Source organism: Haliotis cracherodii, unplaced genomic scaffold, assembly GCF_022045235.1.
Source record: "Haliotis cracherodii isolate W230 unplaced genomic scaffold, xgHalCrac1.p SCAF_8, whole genome shotgun sequence".
Lineage (NCBI taxonomy): Eukaryota > Metazoa > Mollusca > Gastropoda > Lepetellida > Haliotidae > Haliotis > Haliotis cracherodii.
Genome location: NW_027266341.1, coordinates 11,204,581 through 11,216,578, shown reverse-complemented (window position 1 = coordinate 11,216,578; position 11,998 = coordinate 11,204,581). Strand labels below are relative to the sequence as shown.

Sequence of the window (11,998 nt, the reverse complement as noted above, 5' to 3'; positions counted from 1 at the left end):
AGTGTAGCCATAGGACTAATACCTGGGTTTGATTCCTGTTTATAGTGTGTGAAACCCACACTTTATGTTCCCAACAAACTGTCTCCAATCACTCTGCACTCTGTTCAACAAGGGGCGGTTGGGTTGCCTTGTGGTTAAAGCGTTCGCTCGTCACACCGAAGACCGGGGTTCAAATCCCAACATGGGTACAATGTGTGAAGCCCATTTTTGGTGTCCCCCGCTGTGATATTGCCGGACTATAGCTAAAAGCTGTGTAAAACGATACTCACACACTCACTCACTCTGTTCCTCACACTGACTGTGCATATCACAGCACTCAAGTTCAGTTTGTCTCCAGGGAGGCTATTGGCTCCTTATCTTGTGATGACTAGAAAGACCACCTCTGTGATCTATTGGTAGAGTGTCTGCTTGGGGAGTTAAGGTTCCTGGTTCAATCCCCATCCGTTTCATACCAAGAGACATTAAAAGATGATACTTGTTGTTTCCCTGCCTTGTGCTCGGCATTGAGGGGCTAAAAACAAGGACTGGTCGGCTTGTAGACAATATGGTGTGCCTGAGTGGGGTATTCATGTTAACTGCGGTATGGTATCTCAGTGGGCTAGCACTATTACGTCTTTAATCTGGAGTAGTTCAAGCGCACGCGCACGCACACACACATGCACGTGCAGGCAATTCTCTATACAAGTGCAAAAAATTTTTAACCCCAATTCACCTCACCGCCTTACTTGAAATCTTGAAACACCGACCTTGTCATGACCCCAGGGATTCCAATTATGGGTACAATGTGATAAGCCCATTTCTGGTGTTCCCCACTTGATAATGCTAAAACATAAAAGCTGCGTAAAACCGTACTAACTCACTGCCTTAGACTATAACTGGCTTGCCGGGGTCAAGACTTGAAGTTTACAGATTTATTTTGACCTGCTCAGCGCAACATTATTATTGCCCTAGTCAATGGATCAGTGTGCTCTTGTTTTCATTCTCAGCTCCCTGGGGAGTAATGTTAATGTTAAGGCCTTGTACAGGTGACTTGTATTTCACAGGAGATTGTATTTCCTTCATAAAGAGAAGGCTTCAATGCTTCGTTTTTACATTACTGCATTGAATGTGACGTTTAATGAGAATGTTGAAATGCCTCTGAATTTACAAAAATAAGAACCTGAAAAATGCTATTTTTGAATAAAATATAATTTCCCCCAAATTGCTTACCAATGTTTGACACTTGGGAATCCAAAATAAATCTCTGGTGCTGATGGGGCAAGAATATCTCTTGCAGACTCACACTCGCTCGCTCGCTCGCTCACTCACTCACACACTCACTCACATCTTGGTTACAGTGCTTTATTTAATATAATATAAAACCAAGCTTACATGCTGACTTACTTATAAACCTTGCACCTTCACCATCAGACCATTAGTAGATAAATCAGTGTCTAGAGCTCTCTGTGGCGCTGAATATTTCATTCCTATATGACACTCAGATATTATAAAGCCTAATATCGTCCAATAATTTAAGTCTCGCGACACCAGGAAATGTTCAGTCCTGATTGCTTTGCACATTGACTACATTGGCTGCGATATAAACCAATCAGCTAATTCAGTTTTCTAAGTCATATAGTACTGATATATGCTTCTCATTCGAGTCATCGTTCATTGTGCGAAGATTCATATTTCTCTAACTCGATCGGAACTGACCAGTAGTGACCGCTGTCTGAATTAGGATCTGATAAACATGATTTAAGGAAACTTGATCAATGTTGATTCTCGAAATCACAATCTTTGATCAGCTCAAATCTCCCGAGACTTGGCCATAATCTCCCGGTCTGCAATAAATCGCTTGACCAGCACATGTTCCTCAATGACCATATTTAGAGTCAAGTGATGTCCATGATTGATAAATGGCATCATCTTGTTTGATTGTACATCCATGGTTTCAGAAAATGAAATCTTTATTCCTTCAGCTTCCCCCTCCCACTGCTCTTGACTTGGTGATGTTCAATTCAGTTAATGATCAATAGGGTTGAACAAATGAGCAAAATCAAATTACCAAATCTGCAAAACGTAATGCGTTCATGTATGTTAAATGTCGCTGTACATAAACCAAACTGAATTTTCTTCTATGCTCATTCACATTGATTGTATTGCCAAGGAAATGAAAAAAAAATCTCGAAGAATGGTTCGTTTTCTTGGGGTTTTTTCTTTCGAAAGTTTTATAACTTGCTTGATTTTGTATTTTTTAAGTTGTACCTATACAACAAGGCAAACATTGAGCTAGCAGGGAAATGTCTTCACTTCAGCTGTTGTTGCCCAAGAGGTTTTTGTCTGGCAGTTCAAGATTGGGTAAATCTGATATTTTTTATCAATCCTTGATTATGGTGACGTTGATTGATTCCGATGTTTTTATTGAAATCATTGTCAGTTTTTAATCCACACCTGTCCGTCTAGTTTTCTGCAAATTATTTTGTCATGAATAATAATGTCAAATCTCATTGTGTAAAATTGGAGGAAGTCACAGGCCAAAATTGAAGTATTGATTAAAGGAACAAAAATATGTTTGAGACACTTTGTTTAAGTACAGAACTGTTTGTCATATCCAGAACTAAGATGCCTTCAACTTTCCAAAGTTTGTGGGTCAGAATGTTTCTGAAAGTGTTTGTGAACAGACATCATGTAAGGAAAGTATCATATTTGTAAATGATGTATATTTTTGAAATTATAAACATGTTAAAATGGTGAAGTAATATTTTTAAGTTATATTTTGAATAGAGCGTCTTCGGTGAAGTCCGAATTTGTGATGATATAAGGACATGTCATGTGAACAAAGCTTGTTTTTGTAAGTTATATATGGAAAGTATATATGTGAAATCAGGATGGAAGAAATATATAGTACATGATGAGTCTCTGTAAATAACATTTTGTGAATTAAATACAGAAAGTGTGTGGGAAAGCATCATTTGACCAACAATTTAGACATTCCAGAAACTCCTTGAAAGGCAAGATAGTGTCTATGTTAAAGCTAAATAAAATTGCATATTGCAGTATATTCTGTAATATTGCCAGCCATCTGGATATATATTTATTGTCATCTTAAAAACATTTAACTGTAGCAGATTGTGAGATGATAGTAGACGTTGAATACCCCTTCCCCAATGTTCTACCCAGCCTCCCCAATGTTCTACCCAGCCTCCCCTCCTATATGTTCTGCCCAGCCTCCCCAATGTTCTGCCCAGCCTCCCCAATGTTCTGCCCAGCCTCCCCTCTCCAATGTTCTACCCAGCCTCCCCTCTCCAATGTTCTACCCAGCCTCCCCAATGTTCTGCCCAGCCTCCCCTCTCCAATGTTCTACCCAGCCTCCCTAATGTTCTGCCCAGCCTCCCCTCCTATATGTTCTACCCAGCCTCCCTAATGTTCTGCCCAGCCTCCCCAATGTTCTGCCCAGCCTCCCCTCTCCAATGTTCTGCCCAGCCTCCCCTCCTATATGTTCTGCCCAGCCTCCCCTCCCCAATGTTCTGCCCAGCCTCCCTAATGTTCTACCCAGCCTCCCCTCTCCAATGTTCTGCCCAGCCTCCCCTCCTATATGTTCTGCCCAGCCTCCCCTCTCCAATGTTCTGCCCAGCCTCCCCTCCTATATGTTCTGCCCAGCCTCCCTAATGTTCTACCCAGCCTCCCCTCTCCAATGTTCTGCCCAGCCTCCCCTCCTATATGTTCTGCCCAGCCTCCCCAATGTTCTGCCCAGCCTCCCTAATGTTCTGCCCAGCCTCCCTAATGTTCTGCCCAGCCTCCCCTCCTATATGTTCTGCCCAGCCTCCCCAATGTTCTGCCCAGCCTCCCCAATGTTCTGCCCAGCCTCCCCAATGTTCTACCCAGCCTCCCTAATGTTCTGCCCAGCCTCCCCAATGTTCTACCCAGCCTCCCCTCTCCAATGTTCTACCCAGCCTCCCCTCCTATATGTTCTGCCCAGCCTCCCCAATGTTCTACCCAGCCTCCCCAATGTTCTACCCAGCCTCCCCTCCCCAATGTCCTACCCAGCCTCCCCTCCCCAATGTTCTACCCAGCCTCCCCAATGTTCTGCCCAGCCTCCCCTCTCCAATGTTCTACCCAGCCTCCCCTCCCCAATGTTCTGCCCAGCCTCCCCTCCCCAATGTTCTGCCCAGCCTCTCCAATGTTCTGCCCAGCCTCCCCTCCCCAATGTTCTGCCCAGCCTCCCTAATGTTCTACCCAGCCTCCCCTCTCCAATGTTCTGCCCAGCCTCCCCTCCTATATGTTCTGCCCAGCCTCCCCTCTCCAATGTTCTGCCCAGCCTCCCCTCCTATATGTTCTGCCCAGCCTCCCTAATGTTCTACCCAGCCTCCCCTCTCCAATGTTCTGCCCAGCCTCCCCTCCTATATGTTCTGCCCAGCCTCCCCAATGTTCTGCCCAGCCTCCCTAATGTTCTGCCCAGCCTCCCTAATGTTCTGCCCAGCCTCCCCTCCTATATGTTCTGCCCAGCCTCCCCAATGTTCTGCCCAGCCTCCCCAATGATCTGCCCAGCCTCCCCAATGTTCTACCCAGCCTCCCTAATGTTCTGCCCAGCCTCCCCAATGTTCTACCCAGCCTCCCCTCTCCAATGTTCTACCCAGCCTCCCCTCCTATATGTTCTGCCCAGCCTCCCCAATGTTCTACCCAGCCTCCCCAATGTTCTACCCAGCCTCCCCTCCCCAATGTCCTACCCAGCCTCCCCTCCCCAATGTTCTACCCAGCCTCCCCAATGTTCTGCCCAGCCTCCCCTCTCCAATGTTCTGCCCAGCCTCCCCTCTCCAATGTTCTACCCAGCCTCCCCTCCCCAATGTTCTGCCCAGCCTCTCCAATGTTCTGCCCAGCCTCCCCTCCCCAATGTTCTGCCCAGCCTCCCCAATGTTCTGCCTAGCCTCCCCTCCTATATGTTCTACCCAGCCTCCCCAATGTTCTGCCCAGCCTCCCCAATGTTCTGCCCAGCCTCCCCTCTCCAATGTTCTACCCAGCCTCCCCTCTCCAATGTTCTACCCAGCCTCCCCAATGTTCTGCCCAGCCTCCCCTCTCCAATGTTCTACCCAGCCTCCCCTCTCCAATGTTCTACCCAGCCTCCCCAATGTTCTACCCAGCCTCCCCTCTCCAATGTTCTACCCAGCCTCCCCAATGTTCTACCCAGCCTCCCCTCTCCAATGTTCTACCCAGCCTCCCCAATGTTCTGCCCAGCCTCCCCTCTCCAATGTTCTACCCAGCCTCCCCAATGTTCTGCCCAGCCTCCCCTCTCCAATGTTCTACCCAGCCTCCCCAATGTTCTACCCAGCCTCCCCTCTCCAATGTTCTACCCAGCCTCCCCTCTCCAATGTTCTACCCAGCCTCCCCAATGTTCTGCCCAGCCTCCCCTCCCCAATGTTCTACCCAGCCTCCCCTCTCCAATGTTCTACCCAGCCTCCCCAATGTTCTACCCAGCCTCCCTAATGTTCTACCCAGCCTCCCCACCCTAATGTTCTACCCAGCCTCCCCTCTCCAATGTTCTACCCAGCCTCCCCTCCCCAATGTTCTACCCAGCCTCCCCACCCCAATGTTCTACCCAGCCTCCCCTCTCCAATGTTCTACCCAGCTTCCCTAATGTTCTGCCCAGCCTCCCCACCCTAATGTTCTACCCAGCCTCCCCTCTCCAATGGTCTACCCAGCCTCCCCTCTCCAATGTTCTACCCAGCCTCCCCATTGTTCTACCCAGCCTCCCCTCTCCAATGTTCTACCCAGCCTCCCCTCTCCAATGTTCTACCCAGCCTCCCCTCTCCAATGTTCTCCCCAGCTACCCACCCCAATGTTCTACCCAGCCTCCCCTCTCCAATGTTCTACCCAGCCTCCCCTCCCCAATGTCCTACCCAGCCTCCCTAATGTTCTGCCCAGCCTCCCCAATGTTCTACCCAGCCTCCCCTCCTATGTGTTCTGCCCAGCCTCCCCAATGTTCTGCCCAGCCTCCCCAATGTTCTACCCAGCCTCCCCAATGTTCTGCCCAGCCTCCCCAATGTTCTGCCCAGCCTCCCCAATGTTCTGCCCAGCCTCCCCAATGTTCTGCCCAGCCTCCCCAATGTTCTACCCAGCCTCCCCAATGTTCTACCCAGCCTCCCCAATGTTCTACCCAGCCTCCCTAATGTTCTACCCAGCCTCCCCAATGTTCTACCCAGCCTCCCCTCCTATGTGTTCTACCCAGCCTCCCCAATGTTCTACCCAGCCTCCCTAATGTTCTACCCAGCCTCCCCTCCCCAATGTTCTACCCAGCCTCCCCAATGTTCTACCCAGCCTCCCTAATGTTCTACCCAGCCTCCCCTCCTATGTGTTCTACCCAGCCTCCCCAATGTTCTGCCCAGCCTCCCCAATGTTCTACCCAGCCTCCCCTCCCCAATGTCCTACCCAGCCCCCCTAATGTTCTGCCCAGCCTCCCCAATGTTCTACCCAGCCTCCCCAATGTTCTACCCAGCCTCCCCAATGTTCTACCCAGCCTCCCCAATGTTCTACCCAGCCTCCCCAATGTTCTACCCAGCCTCCCCTCCTATATGTTCTACCCAGCCTCCCCAATGTTCTACCCAGCCTCCCCAATGCTCTACCCAGCCTCCCCTCCCCAATGTTCTACCCAGCCTCCCCTCCCCAATGTTCTACCCAGCCTCCCCAATGGTCTACCCAGCCTCCCCTCCCCAATGTTCTACCCAGCCTCCCCAATGTTCTACCCAGCCTCCCCTCTCCAATGTTCTACCCAGCCTCCCCTCCCCAATGTTCTGCCCAGCCTCCCCAATGCTCTACCCAGCCTCCCCACCCTAATGTTCTACCCAGCCTCCCCTCCCCAATGTTCTACCCAGCCTCCCCAATGTTCTACCCAGCCTCCCCACCCTAATGTTCTACCCAGCCTCCCCAATGTTCTACCCAGCCTCCCCTCCCCAATGTTCTACCCAGCCTCCCCAATGTTCTACCCAGCCTCCCCTCCCCAATGTTCTACCCAGCCTCCCCACCCCAATGTTCTACCCAGCCTCCCCTCTCCAATGTTCTACCCAGCCTCCCCTCCCCAATGTTCTGCCCAGCCTCCCCTCCCCAATGTTCTACCCAGCCTCCCCTCTCCAATGGTCTACCCAGCCTCCCCAATGTTCTGCACAGCCTCCCCAATGTTCTACCCAGCCTCCCCTCCCCAATGTTCTGCCCAGCCTCCCCTCCCCAATGTTCTACCCAGCCTCCCCTCTCCAATGGTCTACCCAGCCTCCCCAGTGTTCTGCACAGCCTCCCCAATGTTCTACCCAGCCTCCCCTCTCCAATGTTCTACCCAGCCTCCCCTCCCCAATGTTCTACCCAGCCTCCCCTCCCCAATGTTCTACCCAGCCTCCCCAATGTTCTGCCCAGCCTCCCCAATTTTCTGCCCAGCCTCCCTAATGTTCTACCCAGCCTCCCCTCTCCAATGTTCTACCCAGCCTCCCCTCCCCAATGTTCTACCCAGCCTCCCCTCTCCAATGTTCTACCCAGCCTCCCCTCTCCAATGTTCTGCCCAGCCTCCCCACCCCAATGTTCTACCCAGCCTCCCCACCCCAATGTTCTACCCAGCCTCCCCTCTCCAATGTTCTACCCAGCCTCCCCACCCCAATGTTCTACCCAGCCTCCCCTCCCCAATGTTCTACCCAGCCTCCCCACCCCAATGTTCTACCCAGCCTCCCCTCTCCAATGTTCTACCCAGCCTCCCCAATGTTCTGCCAAGCCTCCCCAATGTTCTGCCCAGCCTCCCCTCCCCAATGTTCTACCCAGCCTCCCCAATGTTCTGCCCAGCCTCCCCAATGTTCTGCCCAGCCTCCCCAATGTTCTACCCAGCCTCCCCAATGTTCTGCCCAGCCTCCCCAATGTTCTACCCAGCCTCCCCTCCCCAATGTTCTACCCAGCCTCCCCAATGTTCTGCCCAGCCTCCCCAATGTTCTGCCCAGCCTCCCTAATGTTCTACCCAGCCTCCCCTCTCCAATGTTCTACCCAGCCTCCCCTCCCCAATGTTCTACCCAGCCTCCCCTCTCCAATGTTCTACCCAGCCTCCCCTCCCCAATGTTCTGCCCAGCCTCCCCACCCCAATGTTCTACCCAGCCTCCCCAATGTTCTACCCAGCCTCCCCTCTCCAATGTTCTACCCAGCCTCCCCTCCCCAATGTTCTGCCCAGCCTCCCCACCCCAATGTTCTACCCAGCCTCCCCAATGTTCTACCCAGCCTCCCCTCCCCAATGTTCTACCCAGCCTCCCCTCTCCAATGTTCTACCCAGCCTCCCCTCCCCAATGTTCTGCCCAGCCTCCCCACCCCAATGTTCTACCCAGCCTCCCCAATGTTCTACCCAGCCTCCCCTCCCCAATGTTCTACCCAGCCTCCCCTCCCCAATGTTCTACCCAGCCTCCCCACCCCAATGTTGTACCCAGCCTCCCCAATGTTTTACCCAGCCTCCCCTCCCCAATATTCTGCCCAGCCTCCCCTCCCCAATGTTCTCCCAGCCTCCCCTCCCCAATGTTCTGCCCAGCCTCCCTAATGTTCTACCCAGCCTCCCCTCCCCAATGTTCTACCCAGCCTCCCCTCTCCAATGTTCTACCCAGCCTCCCCTCCCCAATGTTCTGCCCAGCCTCCCCTCCCCAATGTTCTATGCCTCCCCTCCCTAATGTTCTACCCAGCCTCCCCTCCCCAATGTTCTACCCAGCCTCGCCTCCCTCATGTTCTTCTACTGAGCCTCCCCTTGCTAATGTTGTCCTGTATCTGCTGTCCAGTAATCTCTCCCAACCAAGCTAGATTCCATGATATAGGTGAAGATGACACAAGCCCCACTCAATCAGTATTTGTGAGAACACTTGTCACCACCTTCATTACAATAAATCTCTTTTTTTATGACGCATGTCGGTATGTTGTCAATTTCTATTTCTTCAATTTTCTCCACATGGCAGCCAAAGCATACAGTAGCCAATAACGCCAAATTGGCGATTTCTCGATGTAAATATAGAGTGTATGTGATGTCAGTGATGTGTTATGAGAACCAATCAGTAGACACTCAAGTGGTAACCAAGCGCATAATGTTGTCAGTTTCAGTCTGTTCATATTGGCTTGATATATCTCATTGATGCTGCAATAGACGACAGCGTCCAGGGGCAGAATAATGACCATTCTGACTGGGCATGGCGGAGGAGTCCCCGGCAGTAAATCTGGCTGACCTCTCAGGTTCACTCACGGGTCATTCACTCTCATATGCATTCGTTATCAGAAAGTTATGAATGATAGTTGTGTGAAATTAACATGACGGTATTATTTCAGCTGAGACATTGCCATTACTCCCCAGTATAACGACCATCAGTGGGGTATTTACACTTCATTCAGCACGCTGTAGTTCCTTGTGCTTCCTGGGTTGCACTGCCCATTTGTAATGTTATATTGAGGGTTTGACTTGCCCTCTGTGGTGTTATATTGAGGGTTTGACTTGCCCTCTGTGGTGTTATATTGAGGGTTTGACTTGAGGGCTTGACTGCCAATATGGTGTGTTATGTTGAAGATTTGATTGCCCCTTTATGGGTGTTATGTTGAGGTTTTGACTGCCTCTATATGGTGTTATTTTGAGGGTTTGCTTGCCCCTCTAGTGTTATATTGAGGGTCTGACTTGAGGGTTTGACTGCCAATATAGTGTATAATATTGAGACTTTGTTTGCCCCAATATGGGTGTTGTATATAGGGTTTGATTGCCCGTCTTTGGCATTATATTGAGGTTTGATTTCCCCTCTATGGCATTATATTGAGGTTTGATTGCCCCTATATGGTATTATATTGAGGTTTGATTGACCCTCTGTGGCATTATATGGAGGTTTAATTGCGCCGCTATGGCATTATATTGAGGGCTTGATTGCCCTTCTGTAGCGTTATTTTGAGGGTTTGATTGCCCCTCTATGGCATTACATTGAGGTTTGATAGCCCCTCTATGGCATTATATTGAGGTTTGTTCGACCCTCTATGGCATTAGGGGGCACGGGTGGCCCAGTCGTCTAAGGCGACGCAATTAGCTGTGCAGAATTGCGTCCCTGAGGGACGCCAGAAACCTATAATTATGGGTTCGAATCCCGGTTCGCCCCGATTATGTTTCTAGGTTTGTCAGCACCATACCCGTGCTCATGGGTTTCACCGAAGTGGTAAACGTCTGAGACCTGCATCACTTCGGGCTTTCCTCCCATATTAAGCTGACATGCCGCGATATAACTGGAATATTGTTAAAAGCGGCGTTAAACCAAACTCACTCACTCACTCTATGGCATTATATTGAGGTTTGATTGCCCCTCTATGGCATTATTATGAGGGCTTGATTGCCACTCTATAGTGTTAAAGTTTTGACTGCTTCTATGTGGGTGTAATTTTGAGGGTTTGACTGCCTTGATGATATTACATAAGGGGTTAATGTGTCAGAAAAATCAGAAGAGCTAGTAACTAAGACAGTTCCCAAGGTGAGAAGTGACACAGATTGAACACTAGTCTGTCCATGCAGGTAACTCGCTGAACAGTTGGTGTAGTAATACATATAATACCTTTGCACAATGTTGGAGCTGCTTATTGTGCCATATTAGAGGTAGGGATGTGAACATTTTTATACCCTGGGCGTTCAGTGCATCTCGGTTCACTGTGCATATGAGTATCATATCATCATGTTATGGCTTGAATGAGTGAGTGAGTGAATGAGTGAGTGAGTGAATGAGTGAATGAGTGAGTGAGTGAATGAGTGAGTAATTTGGGTTTAACGCCCCATTGAACAGTACTCCAGTTATATCACAGTGTGTCAGGTGAATTGGAAGGAAAACCTGTACTGGTGCAGGCTTCAGACGCTTACCACTTTGGTGAAACCCACGAGCATGGGTATGGTGTAGACAAACCTAGAAACAGAATCAGGCGGAACCGGGATGTGAACCTATGATCATAGGTTTCTGGCGTGCCCAAGGGAATTACAGGTAATATCTTGATCCCAATCTGCAGGGACTAATTGTTTTATCCCCAAATCTAGTCATTTTACATGAACCAGTCCAAAATGAGCTGCGGAATAGTTGGGTATGACCAATGGTGTCTACCCCTGCAGGCTGCAGCGTTAAGCACTGATCAATCAACCAATCAATGCATCACGGGTATTGGGGGCCCGTCCCTTTCTTAAACCTGCAGTGATGTACCTGTTTTTGTCTATTTTCCTGGAACCCTGCACTGAGGAACCTTCGCTGTGTTCTGACAAGTCAGACAGGAATTACTTTAGATTCTAATTGTATTTTAGAGCAGATATAGCACTTGCTTTGAATTTTAAGAGAATCCATTTCATGGAAAAAATCTGAAATGTGAATTTTGTGAACACATTTGATGATGATTGTCAGGACCAGTAGAGAAATTTCAAAGAAGATAATTAATGTGACAGTTGAACGCCAACAAGATCATAAAATAAATTGCGTCGTTAATTTCATTGTCAAATCATCTTTCTGCTTTCTGCGCTTACACTTGTCACTTGAGCTATTTATTCATGACATGTTGCACGTGGTGTTCGGCTCTGGCCTGTTTCAGCAGCGACATGTGTGTTTTTTTCGAGAATATTATAAAAAATTCATGTGCTTGGGGAGTTGCCACCACTGTACAGATTACTATATAATGATAAGGGTAGGCTACAGAATGGGACTGAAGGATGCGAACTGAAGCAGGAATGTAATAATGTTGATTGTTGTGAGTGTCTGGTGGGATTCATGGATTGACAGAGTTAACTTTACCACTGAAGTGAATATGTGGACCATGTGTCGGGGGATTGTTGCAAGCTGCTGATGAAGTTTTTGTCTTGGTGGTTGTAATGCTATGCTTGTACTGGGATACAACTGTATCAGTTTGGGATCAGGTTTGCTTTTTGATGTGATATATGGTATCAAGACAATAACGTGAACATTTCTTTTGTTGACTATTATTTTAGAATTTGATGATTTTTATGCCCTAATGGGGTTATGAAAGTAAA

General features: G+C 49.0%; 1 protein-coding gene across 1 annotated transcript; it reads left to right on the top strand.

The window, feature by feature from the left end:
* The first annotated feature begins 3,149 nt into the window (after nucleotides 1-3,149).
* On the top strand, nucleotides 3,150-8,657 carry LOC139450796 (uncharacterized). The gene is made up of 5 exons (XM_071232636.1): nucleotides 3,150-3,313; nucleotides 3,398-4,963; nucleotides 5,528-6,042; nucleotides 7,042-7,463; nucleotides 8,346-8,657. The coding sequence occupies exons 1-5, from the start codon at nucleotides 3,150-3,152 to the stop codon at nucleotides 8,655-8,657; spliced, it is 2,979 nt and encodes a 992-aa protein (XP_071088737.1).
* Nucleotides 8,658-11,998: the final 3,341 nt, after the last annotated feature.

Bases quoted from the DNA above. Each gene is read 5' to 3' on its own strand.
- LOC139450796 (XM_071232636.1), top strand. From the start codon at position 3,150: ATGTTCTACCCAGCCTCCCCAATGTTCTACCCAGCCTCCCCTCCTATA. The intron at 4,964-5,527 runs GTTCTGCCCAGC...TGTTCTACCCAG, and splicing joins TTCTGCCCAGCCTCCCCAAT to CCTCCCCTCCCCAATGTTCT. The intron at 7,464-8,345 runs GTTCTACCCAGC...TGTTCTACCCAG, and splicing joins CCCAGCCTCCCCTCCCCAAT to CCTCCCCTCCCCAATGTTCT.